At 40.2% G+C, this 20,563-nt stretch overlaps 1 protein-coding gene across 1 annotated transcript; it reads right to left on the bottom strand.

The window, feature by feature from the left end:
* Positions 1-1,829: 1,829 nt before the first annotated feature.
* Positions 1,830-7,854, bottom strand: npas4a (neuronal PAS domain protein 4a). The gene is made up of 8 exons (XM_058396289.1): positions 7,256-7,854; positions 6,698-6,861; positions 6,464-6,566; positions 6,058-6,358; positions 5,844-5,953; positions 5,492-5,627; positions 3,620-5,382; positions 1,830-3,500 (listed from the first exon to the last, which is right to left on the bottom strand). Exons 1-8 carry the CDS (start codon positions 7,428-7,430, stop codon positions 3,472-3,474), a joined length of 2,781 nt encoding a protein of 926 aa, XP_058252272.1. The 5' UTR covers positions 7,431-7,854; the 3' UTR covers positions 1,830-3,471.
* Positions 7,855-20,563: the final 12,709 nt, after the last annotated feature.

Here is a 20,563-nt window from a genome sequence, read left to right as displayed (position 1 = left end):
ACAAGGATTGAGATGGAGCTTCTGCTGAAAGTCCCCTACCTTTTTGAAACATGCCTCAACGCTCTGGTGCCGAGCAAAACATCACTTGATAGGTGTATTGATTTCAGTTTGCATGAAAATTTCTGAAAATGTAATTAAAAGTCAAAATCAAATGCCACTCTCTCAAAAAAGCTTGCTTCCTTTCCTTTGTCCTCATAGCTTGATATTCAGCAAGCCGTGATGCACCGTGTATTCTGACACCTTTCTAGCAATTTATGCTACAATAGCTCTTTTGTGGGATCAGACCAGACAGGATAGCTTTTACTCCCCAGTGCATCAGTAACCCTCAGGTGCTTATGATCCTGTCACACGTTCACAGGTTGTCCTTCCTTGTTCCACTTTTTGGCTGACATGGTCTTTGACTAGTATAACCCCTTCATCTGTGATAAGCACTGCCTTATGTGGTGACATTCTCCACACTATGAATTTAGTGTTTTCTTTGCATCATAGCCAGGGTAAAAAGTTTCAGCCATTGATATATTTGCTTGTTTTATGGTCTTAGTGACCATACATATTTTTGTGGGTGGGCTGACCAAATGATCAGTAATAGCCTGTCATTGACTCATGGCAATGGAAACATAGCACTGGACCAACATTAACTAAATTAGATTGAACATTTTTAATTGCCTCACAAAGCACATCCTCTACTGAGCATTACTGGCGATGATGTTTATGTTAGACTGTCATTTAAGATCCTGTGGAAATTGTAATTAAATCTGAACGAGTCAATGGTAAATCTAACATCACTATATTTGTCACTATATTCGATACTCAGCTGTATCTGTGATTGCTTTAGGGTGAAACGTGGGCATTGTACTAATGATGCTCTGTAGAGTGACTACAGTATTAAACATAGTGCTCAGTCTGATGGTTTCTAAATCTGTAACAGGCTGATTGTTTCTTTGTTTCTTTCTGTGATAGAATGAGAGTGTACTATTTCTGCCACAGTGTGGCATAGGAGAGCCAGTCTAGGTTTCGGTGCAGTTCCGCTTGGTCTTTCATCAGCATATGTCTATGTATAACTGGTGCTGGATCAAGATGTTCTATCCTTTATCTTAACTGCATTTTAAAATTATGGCCACAGTTCACTTCTGCAATGTATATATACATATAGGCGAGAAAGACAGAAAGAAAAAGAGAGAAGTAAAAATGACATTATAGGACAGATAGGGAGGAATGTGTGAGGTTTCTATGTTAGGTTGTTTGCTTAAATAAATATCAGATGCCTAAACACACTTACCAGTACCTATGTGCATATGCAATATGGTGAGCATACCAATGCATTGTCCTCTGTTTTTCTCCCTCATGCTCTCTCTCTCCATATTGGGAAGGATGCTGTGAGAAAGGGGAGGAGGGAGCTAAAATTGGTACCCCTAAGCAGGAAAGCCCATATATGGAATCTAACAGGGCTGTTGTGTGACGTATGCATAGCAGGTACGTTGTATACTGCCAGTGAAGGAGGAGAGGGGAGGGATTTTGAGCACCATTCAGTGCACGTGTGCGTCAAAGTGGGAAGTGGCTCTCTATGTGCGAGAGCCTCTGTGTCAAGCGTGTGCGTCACATTGAGTCAGATAGTGTCTCATCATGAGTGTGCGTCAGTGCTGTTGCTGAGCAGTCCATGCTCCAGGGTAAGAAAGAGAGAGGGAGTGTACTGGAAGGGAGGGGATGCAATGGAATGGTGGAGAGAATGGGAGTGATGGACAGATGATAGTAAGCAAGCAAAGAGAAGAGGCTTAGAATGAAAAGCTCAAAGAAGCAAAGTCTAAAGACAATGATACAGAAGCCATGGGCAGGTTTAAGTGCACTTTAATATAAATGCATTTGATTTTGACAGCCAAATACACTTATCAGCGACACATAAAGAACACTGATCCACAATGTCCATTCTTCATATAGAGCATATGTCAAGTATCTTTTCATAATATACAATACAAAGGTCTCTGGTTATGTACAGATCTGTTGTTTGTACAAATTTACAAATGTATACATCCTATTACCATACTTAAAACCTCAGCACATGCCTGTCTAGAGGCATGTACACCAAACATTCATTCTGTATAACAGCACACATACAGTATAATAATTTTTTTTAACTTAGCATGTAAATAGGTAGAACGTAGGAATCAATCCTTTACTTGACCGTAGACAACTCTACGTTAGCATGTCGACACCATGGGAATTGAACCATTCTCATCCCATGTCGACTAGTAACTGAATAGAAATAGTACCCCCATCCCTATTGTCCACTCAATTTTTTAAAACAAAAGTTCACATTGTTTTTGTTTGTTTTGGGTTTTTTTAAACGCCTCTCAAAAAAGAAGAATTGGTCATTCATGCGGTCATGTTCACCACTCTACACCGCACACAGTAAAGTTACGATGTTACTGTGGTATTCACTGTATAAATATGCTGCCTGGCTGAGTTCAGCAAGTCTTGGTTGTGCGAAGCATACAAGAGCAACAACAGATTGCAAGCATTACAAATATTGATGCTGCAAAAGTCCAGTGCATTTGCATCTGCCCATGAATATGGCTGACCAACGAGCCATTTAACACTAGCCAAAGCATCAGTCCAGTGGAGTGCAGTCATCGTCTGTTGTTCTCAGTGTCAGCTGGTGGCTTCTTCTCCAAAGGGTGTCCACTGGACTGATTAAAGAGTGCTGGAAACTTCTCTCTATTGCACACTGGCTTATATATGTTCACAGATTAAAGAAACATTTGTACACCACACTGATACACAGATTTGTAAAAAAGAACATAGCAGCCACAAACCCAAAGCTCAGTGTTGCCTGGATTTCTTATTTAGTAGTGCAGTTGGCATTGAAGAAAGTCTAATCTAAATATTGAAATATTAAATAACAAAAAGATTTCTATAGAAATTGCTTGTTATGATATTAAATGGCTAGGTACATTTTCTATACATTGGGCTTTGTGTTTGTGACGCTGACATAATAAGTGTTGAGCTTTATACTGATTGTTTTTTATCTGAGATATGAAGGTAAGATTTTATGTTCACATCTTCAGAGTTCACAACTTCAGAGTATTTTCACTACGAGTGAATACAAATGCAAGTCTGTATGTTGAGCCACGCTTGCAAAGTAAGAGATCTTAGTCTCTGATAAAAGCTCATGTTACAGTAAAGCAGAGACAAAAACTGACCTCCAAGTGCTTTCACAACTTGGTCAACACAGCTAGTGTATTGCATCATTGCTGAGATGGTGCACCATTCCTGACATATAAATTCATGGAGAAATACATGAACAAAATATGACTGACTCTTCTTTTCTCATATGAGCAATATGAGGAAGTCTTTTTATCCTTATATACATTATGTATATAATTATACAGTTAAATAATCTTCACTTTTTAGTAAAAGTAGCTCCATGAAATATGACAATATGCCATACTTAATGAAGTAAGTCACAGACTTATTTTAGAACGGAGGATCACTTCCACTCCCATCTGAAAGACAATGAGGAAGAAGAATAAAAACAGGTTATTAAATACTTTGTTCTGCCTCTTTCTATTACTGTAAGTATAGGGTTACAGAAAATTGTTAGCAGAAAATTAACTGTTCTTACCTTTGTGGAAGCACTGTTGTGGCAGGTGACTTTGGAGTTGATACAACTCAGTTTGTTGCCCCAGGCCAGGGGCGATCGAGGCACCTGCCCCAAACATGGGTTCCAAGGCGGCCAGCTCCTCGAGGAGGGACTGGGCGCAGGGCAGACCAGGCGATGCGGGGCTGACAGGTGAGTCGACAGGCACCGGAGTGACAGGCGAGGCTGTCAGCTGTAGCGGTGGAGATGCCGGGATACTGGTTGACAGTGGTGATGACACACCCTCTGTCTCCATGGCAACTTCGCCTGCCGCCTTCCCATCCACTATGTCAACCTTGTTGACTGGTGACAGTGTGACCCCGCACCCGGTCGCGTGGTTAGAGTGCGCCGATCGGACGCTACAGAAGTGGCCGGCACTCATAGCAGAGACCCTGTCAAAGTGCAGGGGTGGATGCCAGCACTCAGGAGTTGGTGGGGAAGAGGGAGGACTGGAGGGAGAGGAAGGGGTGGAAGAGTTTGATGGTGAGGAGAGATCTTGGAAGATGGTCTCTAAGACACTCTCTTCAAACAGAGAGTCATCATCTGGGAAGATGGGCAGGTCCAAACCTCTCCAGGGTTTGACAGGGTAGAATTCACCTAGCATAGAGATGGTCTCAGGTCCTTCTGAGTCAAGTGATGGAGATGAAGGTCGAGGAGAGATAGGAGAGGGTAACAGCTTAGAGAGGAGAGGATCCAGGTAGAAGCCCTCAGCTAGTGTGCTTATATGATGGGCTAAAAGTGAGATCTCAGTTCTTTCTTTTTCTCTCTCCTGCTCAAGTGAGAAGAAAGACAGGCTCGGTTGTTTTCCAGGTGAGGTTTCAGGTGTGAGCAGGCCTTCAGGTGGGTAGGGGAGTGGCCCATATGGGACATCAACATACAGTGGACCGCGTACTTCAGGCAGACTCATAACAGTGCAGTCCCCATCACCTGGACTGTCTGGGGTTGGAGGAAGCTTCTCATAGAGTGAGCCACTGCATGGTTCTGAAGGGAAGAGAATTTCTGTAGACAAAGCTGGCAGGGTGAGTGGCACCATGGTGGAAAGTGTGGTAGTTGGAGGAGAAGGACTACCCTGAGGGTTTGAGGGAGCAGATGGAGAAAGACTGGGAGCTACTGTAGTTGTGACTGTTGCAGTAGATGGAAGGGGTGGAGGTGTGGTGGCACCAGTGGGATCAAAACTAAATAGGGGTTCTCCAAAGGGAAAGCTGCTGCTCCCTAGCTGAGGTGTATATGGGGGGGTACACACAAACTCCTTAGTCTGCTGGGCCTGGGAGGTAGGCACAGGGGGTAAAGGGAGGGGTAATGCAGGTAATGGAGGATCTACCTGAAACGCAGGAGGCAGGAGAATGTTCTGAGTGAGGAAGTCCAAATCTGACACAGTTGCAACTGTGTCGGGGGATGAAGCAGCTGAAGGCCTGTCCATTGATTCACTGGGTGGCTGCTGGAACAAGGTTTCTTCTTCCAGAGAGGATAGACTAGATCGTGGGCCACTTTCCAGTGGCATTGCTTCAATAGAAGAGCTTGCACCTTGTTCCTCTGTAGAGCCTGTGCTGCATACTGCCATGCTGAAGTCAAACGACTGACCCGACAGACCACTGCTCCCAGGTGTGAACACTTGGTCAGGACTGGATAGTGTATCAGGACTCTGCAAGCTGAGGGTGTCTTGTTGGGAGGCGCTGCTGCTCAGCACCACAGAAAGCTGGGTCTCTTCAGAGCTCAGTTGTTGTCTCACTGCCCAGGCTTCTGATTCACTAGGGAATAGAAAATAAAAGTAACATGTTAATGATATTCAGACTGACTTTAATTTTACTAGATGTTCTAACTTTATCTATTATTAGATGTATGAGGCTTAAGCTTTACCTTATGACATAATTGTTGCTGCTGATAGGGTTCTCTCCAGTCTCCAGCTGCAGGACCATGTAAAGCCAAACCCATGAATGATCCCCAGCCTCCACACGAACCACCATTTCAGCTCTACCTTCTCCTCCTTCTCTCACTGTGTGGAAAGAAAAGAGGAAACGTATGAGTCATGACATTCCACCCAGTATGAGATTTTGAGTCATGCATCTTCTCTGTGGGTGTTTGGAAGTGCTTCTCTACTACAATGATGTATTATGGATGGTTTCATATAATGTAAAGACAGTGAAAGCTGGTGGTGAGGTGACTTATGCTATTCCAATCATGAGATGAATCAACTCAATCTGACACTTACATAGGCTGCGATGCTGAGCTGAAGCATGCGTAAGGTCCTGTGGATGGAGTAGACTGTACCAGGAATGAGAACGAAGAGTCTCCACATCCATACCCAGATAAACACTGACACTGTGGGGAATAAAGACACTACTAGTGAGAATCTAATACATCTAGTATATTTTAATTAGATTATACAAACAATAATTGCTCATTTAGGGGGCACCTGACCTTACCTATCATGTGCATCCTGCAGTCTCATATCTCGACTGTGCTGTGAGTGAAAACACACTAGGAGGAAACTGCTCTCCAATGATGGGATCAAAAGTTGTTCAGTGGAGGTGCTGGGTCGGGGTGGATGGGGTTCCAGAGGTGCACAGAAGCACACCCACACTGGATTGGAAGTCCAGTAGGATCCTGGTGGGGACTGGCCAGAAACTGGTTGCAAGCAGTGAGCTCGAATCAAAACAAGCTTATTGCCAGCACTCTGCCTTCGCACTGACTTGGAAGTGTTGAAACGGCAGCGGAACAATCGATCTAAATGATAAAGGAGGGGGGAAAATTAAATATCTATTTCACTGCATACATGAATGACTCAATCACACGTAAACACTGAGGAATGTGACAACACTTAAACCTTACCAGTATCAGGGGAAGTTGGAGGCACCAGGTTACTCCTCATAATAGCATGGTCTGTAGGGTCTATTATGTCATACACACTGTCCCCTTGGGCAACCAAATCTACCTAAAAATGTGTTAAAAATGTTCCATAAGGCAAATTGTCCTCACACCCCAACAACTCATAATTTCACTGATAAATTGTATAATAGGAAATAGAGATACTGTAATAATAAAAATGTCTATATTCAGACTCACCATTGAGTGTCCAAGGTGCTCAGAGACGCTGTCCGTCAGGTAAAGTAGCTTTCCTTCTGCAGTCAGTAACAGCAGAAAACCTGGCATTGATTGCACCAGCTCAGAAAGCTCATGAAATGAGAGGAATCCTGCACTTTCCTCAGCACTGCCTGCTGCATCTGGCTCTGAAAGAAATGTCGTACAGTGAATCAGTGAATCATTCATATATTCTCCAGACATAAGCACAACCCCGTTCTTTAGCACCATGGACAGCAACTATGAGTTAGCACCACGGATAGCAGCTTGCAATCTCTAAGACATGTTCTCTTGACAGATCCATATTTCTCGGGTTTTTTTCCAAACATTGTGCAATATATTTCAATATATATTCCAGTTCATCAAAAAAAAAAATCTGTTCAACAAGATCCACTTGTTGCTATAACTCACATATTGCGCATAGGCAAAAATACTACAGCTCAAAATCGGCCTCAAATCGAATGCTTTACAAACGCAGTTAACAACAGGCCATTTAAAATAGCAAAATGATGTACGATATATTCAAAATAAAACATCATTTACCTTGGCAGAAGAAGACAGATTTTCTCGTGTATATGCACGCAAGGGACATGATGTGTAGATAGGAGAGCCGTGCCTTGTCCGCATCGGAGATAGGCAACAAGTCCCTCAGGTTCCTTATCTCTGTATTTATCTGGTCCCTCCGAGCTTTTGAGGCTCCTTTAGTGGAACGGTACATCGTGGTCGATGTTCGAGGGGAAGCTAAAAGGTAATTTGGCGATGTATTTTTGATTGTAGCGTGACTGGAGGAAAGCCCCGACTGTCTTTCCCTGAATGCGGTCAGAGTCTAACTCTGTCTTGGTATGCTCACATGTCCGGCTTTTCCTCTTCGGTTCCGCCAAAGCGCCTGCGGACCGGAGGCTGGCTGGATACTTCCTCCGGTTCGGAGTCTTGGTCGGTTTGGCTGCTGAAAAGCCGTATCTCGCCCAGATATCGGGAGCCCGTAAATCTGGTGGAGTTACTATGATTGCCGGGTACTTATATAGGCTGGTGTAGGGGGGCTCCCAACGCGCCAACACCGACGTAAGAAGGAGAGAGGGGAAGGGGGGTTGCTTTAGGTGATTTGATGTGCCTCATATCAATGCTCACAAGGCTGAAACTCTCTTCTCTCACCCCTCCCAACTCTTCCACTCTTGACTCTGACTCCGCTCCGACGTCAGCATCCCCTCTCCCTGATGATGACGTAGGCTTGAAATCGGGAGCCCCGGCGACGCAAAAAGCCCGATTTGGACAAAACCGAGCGGTGGGTGGAGTCAGAGTGTGAAACGTAGACGGAGTCACCGGGCTCCTGTGTGCAGGGAGGAGGGGGGAGACGAAGGGGGGTTTTTCTAAATGAACTGCAACGAATAATTTCTCACGTACCTCCGTTACTATAACTAACTAGAAAGTTCAGTTATGATGCAGAACATTAATCTGATCTTATTCCATTTGTCATCGTTGCATGTTCGGATAGATATTCGACGGCATGATGCTCACGTATATATAGCGTATCGTGTTGTTTGTTGCCTCCGTCGTGTATTTACTTCAGGAAATCCTCTTGTACCCTGTTATTGCACACTGTAATGTTGAGGAAATTGGGGAAATGGCTAAATTGATCATTTTTGAGAATAATCTATGCTTGATAAATCATGTGACGTGACTGAGACTGTGTGTATTATATACATTCTTGCTTTCTACCCTTATATGGCAAATCTAGTGTGATCCTGACAGAAATGCAGTTGAATTGAGCTCTGTCTAATTAGACTGTGTGCACGCAAACTGACGCTGCGGCAAACAGCCAATAAATCAGTCCAAATATGACAACGCAAATGGCTGATAGACCAAGCACAAAACATGATTCACCTAACAACCTGAGTATTCAAAGAGTAACTTAAGTAAGATGATTTTGGCTTTGACATTGCTAGGTCACTCTGATTACTTGATCTTACTATAGATCTCCAAACACACATTAAATCTGTTTAAATCTATCATTTCATTTATCAGCAGTTCCTTCTGACCAGAAAGGAACCTGTCTCTTCAGGTGTGTCCTTTCAATGTGTGTTTTTTTTCTTATCTCTACCCTTCATAACTGTCACTGCCCAGAATACCTGATTAGCCAGTATGTGAGTCACCAGTATGTGAGTTCTGTAAAGGGCGAAAACAATGATCCTGCCATTGGATTTGAATAGATCTCACTTTAAGCAACAGGCACCTTTTTTAGGGATCTATATTTGGCAACTCTAAGTGACTCAGTTGTCTTTTCCGCAGTGAAGCTGCTTTCAGGGCCACCTCGCGTATTGCCCAAGAGAGCAGTGCGTGGCAAGATTGTTAATCACTCTAGTTCATTATTCATTGCTTTGACACTCATTCAAAAGGGTTATAGCCTTGCGGGTCTCGTAGATTATGCACAGATAGATAGATAGATAGATAGATAGATAGATAGATAGATAGATAGATAGATAGATAGATAGATAGATAGATGGATGGATGGATGGATGGATGGATGGATGGATGGATGGATGGATGGATGGATGCACAGCTCAAGGTTACAGTGCTGTGTTTCAGACTTGTTGCATTAGGAGTGTGAGGCGCTAGACTTCACGTCACTCTACCTAAAATAACCATACAGTGGTGACTGACACATTTCTCTTGGCTCAATGAAAATGGGCTTTTGTTATTTATAGACACAATGTTTGTGATTTGTAACAAAACATGAAACTGAGAATGTGGCAATTGTGTGAAGTCTGGGTCGAATAGTCAATAATAATGCTGATTAGAGGACCTTAATGCAAGACTGAATAGTTTAATCAAGAACATATAACAATAAAAACAATGAGATTTAATTCTTAGGAGTTTTATTTTCCTACATATAAACAATATTATGAAAAGTGATCAGGCATTCAGTCCACAAACTGCAAAAAAGACATTGCATACTGTGTATTTTATAGAGAACTTGTTGGGTTGTTGTTGGGTTATTTGGGTTTTTTTTGGGTGGGGTATCTTTGGGGTTGGGACATGTGAATGTGGAAATTTTACATTCAAGCCTGCAGCAGTGGATGAGCACTAGTTTGGTTATGATTCGTGTGATAATGGCCATCATTGTCACACTTCTCCTGGTGGGCCTTGTGGGAGGTCAGGAAATGGAGCACATCAGCAGAGCTAAAGGCGTGAGTAAATGGTGAAAGAAGGAGATGAATGTAAAAGAAGCATGGAATAGGTACACCAGGGAGTCTAGTGTAATATGATAACTCTGCCTTATAACTGGAACATCCCTGTAGACAGGAAGTCCACAGAATATTTTTGGATTTAATTTTTTTTTTCTGACCAAAGATTATGCTTAGTCATGGAATATGTTGCACTATAGGTAATCATTTTTTTGCTTGAGAAAATTATGTGTAAAAATGGGGGAAATAAATAAATAAGCACAATACTTGTTTTTTCAGGCACAAGTGTATACTTCTTATATCATTACAATATGATTATTATTATATGACTATTATATGATTACAATTCTGATTATTTATACCTGTTTTAATGAGTGGATGCTTTTGTCCACTCATTGTTCATATTCATTGTTCAGGTTCTTCTATATCAAAATTACCAATTAAATATTGCACAGACTTCGTTGTTAATCCACAAAAGTTCACAGTTTCATCAACTTGTTTCTGACTTTTGATTAGTTATTTAGTTGATAATATGGTTGGGATGCTGATCATGCTTCTGACAAAAAGAGAGAACATACACGCAAACAAAAACAAAGGACCAGTTATAACAAATATTAATTATGCAGAATTAGGAATCACAAGAATGGCAGGCATATACTGCCCAACTCAGAACCTGAAAGCATTTTAAAAATGGAGATAGAACTGTAACATGCTCGACTGAGAAAAAAAATGTTAGCAACCTCTTCTGCAGTTGAAGGATGCTTGTCCTCCATCTCAAGCTTCTTTCTCCTGGCTGGTGTTTATTTTTACCAAGAGAGAATCAAGGTCTTCACTCTGCTTCTTGAAAGAAAAGAGCTAATCTGTCGCCTAGCAACACCTCCCACTCCCTCCGAAGCTGGAGTGAGAGAAGAGGACGGAAGAGAGGGTCTATAAAAGAGAGAGATAATGCATTGCAAAGGTAAAGTCGGGGTTGTAGAATTGAATGGTAGCACAAGATTATGAATGGATGCATGTATAAATAGACAGATAGATGTTCAGATTGATAGATTGATGGATCTGTGATAGTGTGATGCTACTGTACAGTCCAGCTTTAGGTAGACCAGCATACTTGTAGTCACCACAGGAGTTAGGATTGATTGATTATTTTATATATATTATTTATTATATATACATTTCAGAACAATATGCATGATACTTCAATATGTTTATGGTATTTAAATTTATTCTGCATTATCTAGGTACATGTACCTAATTTAAGTGAGCAAATGCCCACACACACCCACATACTGCCTCTCCTTCTCTTCCTCAACTCCCAATGTTTCCCCTCAGCCCATTGCCTTCTTCTTCTTTTTTTTTCCATGTGCAGTCTATTTTTAGAAGCTGAGGCACAGAACAGTAGGAATAGCTGGACTTTTGATTCTGGTGTCATTCTCTCACTCCCTCATTCTCTAGATTCGACTTCTATCCCTTAGGCTTTCATTCTATCCATACAAACTCAGTGAAGGTAGTTATAAATTAGGAGTCTGGCTTATTCCTAATGTAAAGTTCCCATTCAGGACTCCACAATGCTTTTTCATTGATAAATGTCAGGATAATGTTTAAGCATGTTATACATTTGGTGACATATTGGGAAGCTCATGCAATGCTATAGCTGACCAATATGAAACATTATATAACCTTACTAATAATCAAGCTTTCATCGACCTTTTTATATATATTTTTAATTGAATTGGCCTCCGAATTGCTGCAATACATACCAGCACTAAGCCAGCACTCTCTCTTTTCTCTCTCTTCTCTCTTTTTCAGTAAGTTGGTGCTGATGCAAGGTTGCCATGGTGATGTGATGTAGATGTATGACATCACAACAGACCTGCTAGCAGAAGCTTTTTTTCCCTCCCTGTCTGTCACTTTCTCTTTTCTCCCATCTAATTTAATACTACATAGTTTCTGACTATAATTAATTACCATTTGTAGCTTTATTCTTCACTATTGCATTTTTGCCATAATTCATGTTGCTGTTAAACTGAGATTAAGTGTTGCTTTATCCTTCATAAGCTCTGCAGTTTTAACATGTCTTTATAGATGCTATAGATGTCCACCTTATGTTCTAATATATATATATATATATATATATATATATATATATATATATATATATATATATATATATATATATATATATATATATATATATCTTGTTGCCAAACCCTAAATGGGTTGATAAATTGAGTGGGTTATGGTTTTGTCCTGGCACTGTATATCTAAGCTGTACATAGATTTTTTTTCTTCTTTATTTTCACCTTTAAGATCAAGGTTGGTGCCTAACTGTTAGAGCAGGATAGACTATGGGCAGCAGCAAGATTTAACCAGAGAGTAAGAGAACAAATAAACACTTCAGTGCCTGTTTTAGCTCCAGGCTGGTTTATGATTATTGCTTTTATCTTGCTCAATTTCCCCCAGACTCCTTCTCCTTGAAAACTAAAATACATTTCCCCCAGGTACCTGTCTCATTTCATAGCTGTGACATTTGCAAATCAGGTTTTGGTGGATAAAATTTCACCTGCTACAGATTTTAAGGAAACTGATGCAAAATCCAGTGTTGTAATTATTTAAAACAGGTGGTAAATGAACAGTGTCTAAGAAAGACCACCAGAGACTATTATTTAACTGACAATTTATCTTCCTCACTGACTCTTCCAGTGCAAAGAAATTCACCCCACCCAGTGAGTTTACAATGTTTAACTGCAGAAAATGAAGTGCTACAGATAAAGAGGGAGAAGGAGGGAGGGATGAGAGATATGGAGTAGGAAATTAAGGTATCACACCAAATGAATGAAAGCAAGAGTCTATTGTATTAGTTGGCCTGGTCTTGGTGGGTGTTTTCAGAGCGGGAGATGCTGTGACAAAATAGTCGACTCAGAATTGAGCTTGGCAGCTGAATGAAGGCTTCTTTGACACCTTATGTTCAAACACAGATGCATCCACTGAGAAATTTCCTGACACATTACTCAATGATTCACCATCAGGACATTCTGTCATCTCCAAACGGATTGTGACGGATTGTAAGTGTTCACAGGAAATATTTGAAATGGCTTAGTTATCGTAAAGGAGAAGATTGAGCTTGTGGCTAATAATGAATATAGGCTTGTCGGGGTGAGTTAGCATGATCTCACTCAGTAATCACTGGAATTCTTTATTATCAACCATTCTCTCTTTGTATTTGTATTGTATTCCTGTATGTAAGCCCTGTATTTAGCTATATTCCAACTATGGTAGCCATATTTATAGGGTTAAACGCAACAATCATAGAGAATTTCCTCTTGATACAGTTTGCATTCTAACTCATAAATTAGTGGCAGACAGTTATATAAGACAATATATGCCTTGCTGCGTAGACAAGAAAGCAAAAATGAGATGAGGTTCAGTCTGTTGGCCTAGTGCACTATACAGAAATGGTTTTTAATTTGCGAGTAGGGGACACTCTGCCTCTATCCACCATGTATCTGCAGTACATTTTGTCAAATTACATTAGAGCTATGAAAATGTCCATTTTAATTGGACTAGAATCGTTTACACACTACCTTGTTCTTGCATTGTGTAGCATTTGGTCTCTGTTCTTTGTTTCCTCTGTTTCGAGTGTTTTTGCCTCAAATGGTAGCCTTTCTGCTTGATTGACTACTCCTTTATAGCACCATGTGGCAATTTTATGGTGACCACACATACAGAGAAGAATATTAAGTAAGCATTTACACTGATCAGTCATAACATTATGACCACCTGCCTTATATTATGTTGGTCCCCCTTTTGCTGCCAAGGCATGGACACCATTAAATCTCTGAAGGTGTGCTGTGGTATCTGGCACCAAGATGTTAGCAGCAGATCCTTTAAGTCCTGTTAGTTGTGAGGTGGGGCCTCCAGGGATCGGACTTGTTTGTCCAGCTCTTCCAACAGATGCTCAATTGGACTGAGATTGGGAGGCCAATTCAACACCCTAAACTCCTTGTTGTGCTCAACAAACCATTCCTGAACCATTTTTGCTTTGTGGCACGGCAGATTAAGGGTGTACATGGTCTACAAGGATATTTAGGTAGTTGGTGCATGTCAAAGTAACATCCACATGGATGGCAGGACCCAACGTTTCCCAGCAGAACATTGCCCAAAGCATGACACTGCCTCCGACGGCTTGCCTTCTTCCCATAGTGCATCCTGGTGCCATGTCTTCCCCAGGTAAAAAATGCACACACACCCAGCCATCCACGTCAAAGAGAATGTGATTCATCAGACCAAGCCACCTTCTTCCATTGCTCCATGGTCCAGTTCTGATGCTCACATGGTCCAATTCTGACGCACCACTGTTCCTTCCTTGGGCCACCTTTGATTGATACTGACCACTGCAGACCGGGAACACCCCACAAGAGCTGCATTTTTGTAGATGCTCTGATCCAGTCATCTAGCCATCACAATTTGGCCCTTGTCAAACTCACTCAAATCCTTATGCTTGCCCATTTTTCCTGCTTCTAACACATCAACTTTGTTCACTTGCTGCCTAATATATCCCACCCACTAACAGGTGCCATGATGAGGAGATAATCAATGTTATTCACTTCACCTCTCAGTGCTCATAATGTTATGCTGATAGTTGTGAGGGTCTGGTTACAGAAGCTTTAACAGGGACAAAGAAATTAATTTCAATATTAATCAATATTAAAACATTAGGCGAGGCTGGGCAGCAAATATGTATACACTAAGTAGCATGGAACTCTGCACATTCTTGCATTTCACAGTGTACAATCTATTAATAATAAATAGCCAAAACCCTTTAAGCATGTTTTGTGACTTAATTCTTTCTTTAAAAGGAAAAGGCTTTTCATCCACACAAAACATGGCTTCCTTATTAGCTGTGCCATGTGAAGCATTAGCTTGGTTGTTTGATTCATCTACATACAATCAGTGGCAGTTGAGGTAGATGACTCTTGTTGTCAATGTCATTGTAATTTAGACAGAACCATAATCAGGACATCCCTACAATAGTCAGAGGTCAATGTAATTCCCTTCAGTAAATGACTCAATTAAGGGTGACCAACATGTCTCCTCCTGTTCTGCCCCTTCAGGAGTGTCTCTTTCTGGCCTCCTGACTGCTCAGTGATAATGAAGATCCAGATCTAATTAGATTCATTATTGGGGGCAAACACTGTGATGTTCTACAGTCCACTTGAACAGGTGGTTTCTTCCTTGGTATTGGGTCATGGAATAATCATGTATCTATATTTGGAGTTGTTATTGGATCCTTCATTAGCTTTTACTTTCAATTAACCCGGGCACTACACATTAGATAGAGTAAACCTGGGGTCTATAGGCCAATGTCTTTCCTGTTTGCTGATTCTTATTTGTACTGAATCTGTTTCTTCAATATGGAGACATGTCTATGAAATATTTATGATCCTCATATCTCTGTTTTCAGGTAATTAATGCTGCTGAGGTTTTGGAGTGCTTGTTTAGATGAATGAACAGGGCAAAATGCCAAGACCAACTAGAAGAAGATACTGATACTATAACAGTGATTGACAGGGGTTGTTACTGTAACTGAGGCTATTACTGAAGCTCCTCGGTGGTGTTATGTTTTCCTTATTATAGCTGTTACCTAAAACTAAAGAAAGGCCTGTTCTTTGGGCATTTAATAAGTTTATTTATTAAATTCATACATACAATATTTTTATTTTCTATCAACCCTCCACATTGAAGGACAAATTGTGGTATAAAGAATGTTTTAAACTCTTTGTTCAGCATTTTTTTCCCCAGTCTATATGCCATCTTTGTACCACACAGTCCAGGATGGAAAACACGGTCCCAGTTTCTGTTCTCGTCTGAGGGAAACGGCTGAGGTTCTAGCTGGGGTTTTGGCAGCTGCTTGTGGGTAGCTGTGGTGCTGAGTCTTTCGTTAAAGGCAGTGAGTAATCAGATAAGCTGTATTTTCCCCTCTTACCTCTCACCACGTAGGAGGCTCACCGTGTTCAGACAAAGCCCTGGTGGATGAGAAAAATTTTTTCATTTTTTTCCTTTCTTGCCTCTTTCATAGCTAATATTGATAATATAGGGTTGTAGGTAATATACGATTCTCTCCAACATCCATCCATAGACGCATGTGATATCTGATCATGTCTGATTGTGTACATGTATATGGTATGTCACAGTTGCAAGGTTAACAGGCTTGGACATAATTTACTGCTTTTAAGTAAAAGATTATATCATCAAATTGTCTGGTATATGGACTGCATGTGCATGGTGCAGCATAACTGCTTGAATCTGTATTTCCCCTTTCAGTTGTGCTGCTGCAGCCATAATGTTTAAATCCCTTCTTTTATGATACACCTTAGCAATGGCAAGCTGCAGAGATGTCATTTGTATAGTCTACCATCTGTTCTGTCCGTTATGTTCGTCACTAGACAGGATACAGTATGCGCACAATGTATAAGGCTATACAGAGATATGATCATCATAAATATTTCTTACTCTGGGTGTGTGATTGTTGATGTCCACCAGTTATGGAAATGTGTCCTGCTTTCACCCATCAATACACACACACACACATGCATACACACACAGTTTAGGGAAAATTAAACCAAAGGGGAAATCCTACCTGATATGTATTTTATCTCTCTCTGTCTCTCTTTCACACAAAATTCCATACACATTGAAGCATGCCTTAAAACTGAGTGTATACACAATTTGTTGCTCGCAACCTCCTCCGCATGCGGGGGCTCATTGGCACGGCTTCTCCTGCCCACCTCTCCATGTGCCCACAGGGCGGGTACAGCACGGCTCGTTCCTGCCGCTGTACTCACAGTTGGGTGTGTGGTTTGCCGGAGATCCGACAGGAAGCAGCACGACTATGTCCCGTTCTCACCACACATCCTCCCCACCCAGCCACCCACTCTATCAACTTCACCTAATTTGTCATGCTCTCCTTTATGAGGCACTGATCAGACTGACCTCATTGCTAGGATAGCAATATTTGGCTAATCCCCACAACAACTTCTATAGAAAAAAAACATACATTAATAAAGAAATTTATCAATAAATTATTATTATTATTATTATTATTATTATTATTATTATTATTATTATTATGGTTATGATTATTATTATTATTATTATTATTATTATTATTATTATTATTATTATTATTATTATTATTATGATTATTATTATTATTATTATTGTTATTATTATTATTATTCCAGAAGAGCCAGAAAGTTTCTTTCTGGTTACTGAAGCTAAGGCTAGGATTTATATAGGTTAGAGTTAATGTGGAGCCTTTCATTAATTAGCTACATTAGCAGTTATGTCAATGGAAGGTCTTTAAAAGGAACTTAGACAAACGTGTGTGTGTGTGTGTGTGTGTGTGTGTCTTTCATATGACTTTAAACATTAATAAAGGAGTGTATGCCTATATCTTTCTTTAACTAACCAGATGAAAACAAGATATGTGAATGTTTCTCACCAGTTACGGAAATTTATTGACATTTCTTTATTGGCTTCCTTCACACCTCCACCATTATCAAGTTGGTCAATTAGGCTGTAAAACGAGCAGCGAGATTCTCTAACTTCAGGTTGGTTTCTATTCTGGGCCTATGAGAAACTCCGTGTGCTACACTGCCCCCTTGTGGCAGACTAACGCCAAACTTTCTGCCATAATTATGTAAGGCTTTGCAGAGAATGAGTCATCAGCGACAACTGAACGAAGAGCATAGGTGTTTTTATATATGGGAGGATTCTGAGTGACGGGTGTGTGCCGAAGCAAATAGTTTGTGCACTTAATGATTTTCTGGGCCCTTTTCTCTTGATCTTGGTGATGGACAGGATACTATTGCATGAGGTGTACGTTGTAATTGTTCCTGTCTGTAACTGTTGCTGGCCACACTGGTGGAAGTGTCTATTGCTGCACCAATATTTTAGTTAGGTTCCAGTCTTGCCAGTATATTGATTTAATCCCTTTAGACAAAGAAATTATCCTGAATGCTTTACGTATAATTTAGCTTCTTTGATTGATCATTGGTTTTGGGTGATGTTTGAACATCCCCTTCCAGAGGAGGCCTGGTGGGCAGTCGACGTTCCAGTTTACCCCAAAGGTGTTTGATGGGGTTGAGGTTAGAGCTCTGTGCAGGCCACTCAACGTCTTCCGCACCATTCTTAGTAAACCATGTCTTCATGGACTTTGCATTGTGTGAGATAAGATAAGATAAGATAAGATAAGATAAGATAAGATAAGATAAGATAAGATAAGATAAGATAAGATAAGATAAGATAAGATAAGATAAGATAAGATAAACCTTTATTCGTCCCACAGTGGGGAAATTTAGTACAGGAGCATTGTCATGCTGGAACAGATTTGGGCCCCTTAGTGTCAGTGAAAGAAAGATATCCTGCACAATTGTGTGCTTCTACTTCTGCAGCGAAGAAAGAAATGTGTCATGGTCAGATGTCCATAAAATTTTGGCCATATAGTATAATTTATCGTGAATAGTTAGTTTAATTAAATCTGTATATTCCATGCCAATGTGGCAGCTCTATTCTGACTTATGAGTCTTTCTGTTTACCTTTGTCTGTCTCTAATTCATCACAAGAAATATATACACTCTGCTATATGCACACTGCCCTGTTCAAGGACACAGAAACTGGACATTTCATGCAGAAACATGAACAGCTGTGGAAACAAAGTGTATCTGTGGCAGTCGGTGAAACCACTAAAAATTCAGAATGCTTGATGATGCCATCAAAAAATGCCATTCATTCCATGATTTTCTGGAGTTCTGAGAGTATAGAGCTGTTTATATTCACAACAACTGTCAATGGGAACAGAGATGTGATCAGTTTTGTGGCCATTGCTGTTGAAGTGTCTCTCCAGGCTTGTCTTGGTAGGTATGCCAATGTATGTCATTTCTATCCCTTACAGAAGAGACAGTAAACAACTCGAGTGGTAATCCATGAGGAGTAATAGGTGATCAAAATCGATCCTTTACAGCCTTTGATTTTAGTGGCTGTATCAATATATTTGCCAGTGAAACCTCGAGAATGTTGTATGCAAGACTACTACAAATTTAAAAGGATACAAAATTAATTCACTTCTGACAAGCATGTCTTTGGAGTTTTGTCCAATCTATAGGAGATGATGGGAAGCTTTTTAAAAAGCTCAGGATCTTCATGAAGAGGTTAAGTATAATTTGAGCCACTGTTTAATTAGCGGGCTGAAAAGTGAGTACAAAAGGAATTCTTTATGTCTTAGCCATGGATTATGTAGAGGTCAGCACATACTGGCTCATAGTAATGCTAATACTGGGCATGGCATCATCTATGACCTTAGCTAATTCACATTTATAAAAAATAATAAGTCTTTGCTGTCACTGCAAATGTATTGCAGTATTATTGTGAGTAGGGAATGGATTTTTTTTTTGCAGTGTTTGGGATGAGAAGAGCTGTACTGCAAGTAAGAAAGAGAACTTGAAGGTTTATAATGGATCATAGTTTTCCAAGCGGAATCCTTTGAAATGTCCAAAAAAAACTGTTATGCAGGAGCCAGGATGAACAATATTTCAGGTATATTCTAGGGCAGGGGCCATCATGAATTAGATGGGAAGGAGAGGCAGACACTGCACCAGCGAGAAAGTGAAAATGAAGTTGAATGGCTTAATTATGGTAGTTAGTGTGTGGAATAGTGGCCCACTGTGGTTAAGAAAATGTTTCTGTACTCCATTTAAAATGTAAAGCTGGTTAAGCTCTAGTATAATATGTATTTACTATTAAAAAGCTATTAATAATAATGTCATAAAAAGTTATAGTAAACATATAGTATAGTATAATATTGTAAAGATATTCTGTGGGTGTTAATAATGGATGTTCAGCAGTCATCCAACAAGATCTTATAAAAACATCTATTATGGCTATTCAGTGGACATCTTTTGAACACTGGAAACCGTAACTTTTCAATTATACAACAAGGATAAATCAGACGACTATTATTCCTTAGCATAAATAAGTTCTTTACATGTTCAGAAAGAATTCAGCTAAACCTTCACTAATTCTGAATCCTTTTTCTTTTGATTAATTGCTTCTTGCTCTTTGATTTTCTGGTTTGTTTACTTCCTTTATGCCTCTTGTCAGTGTCAAAAACATCATATCACAAACTATAATAATGATTTCTTTCAACAAACTATGCACTGTAGCTCTAAATTCACCAGAATCTGAACCCCAATTCATCATCCTTGGAAGAAAAAGTAAAATCGACTATGCTGACTGAGAGACACTGAAGACAACTCGCCAAACTATATATTCTACTACTGAAGATTATTCCGATTTGTTTTTCCTTGCCTCACAAAAGTTAAATGGTGATCTTGCTGTCGTCCTCGCCTGTGTAAAGTTTGACTAACATCCTTGGTGCCTGTATGAGACACAGATTTAAGGAGGTGAAATTAAGATTTTATTACCTTCCACCTACTCATGAATTAGGATTCAGTTTTACAAGGTAAAGCTTTCGGAAATCTGGGTAAAAATATATTTTATTAAAAATTACTTATTGATTTTAATGATCAGGATGCAGGTAAATAACTCTCTAAATAACTGATTTGCAACCACTGGGGTAAAAACAAGGGTTTTTCAGGGTTTTCTAGAGGCT

Source organism: Hemibagrus wyckioides, linkage group LG08 (genome assembly GCF_019097595.1).
Source record: "Hemibagrus wyckioides isolate EC202008001 linkage group LG08, SWU_Hwy_1.0, whole genome shotgun sequence".
Lineage (NCBI taxonomy): Eukaryota > Metazoa > Chordata > Actinopteri > Siluriformes > Bagridae > Hemibagrus > Hemibagrus wyckioides.
Note: the sequence above shows the minus strand (reverse complement) of the source record. Positions and strands in the feature narration are given on the sequence as shown.

Coding starts and splice junctions, on each gene's coding strand:
- npas4a (XM_058396289.1), bottom strand. CDS start 7,430: ATGTACCGTTCCACTAAAGGAGCCTCAAAAGCTCGGAGGGACCAGATA. Junction 6,567..6,697: donor AGCACCTTGGACACTCAATG/GTGAGTCTGAAT, acceptor ACACATTTTTAG/GTAGATTTGGTTGCCCAAGG. Junction 5,954..6,057: donor CTGCAGGATGCACATGATAG/GTAAGGTCAGGT, acceptor TATTCCCCACAG/TGTCAGTGTTTATCTGGGTA.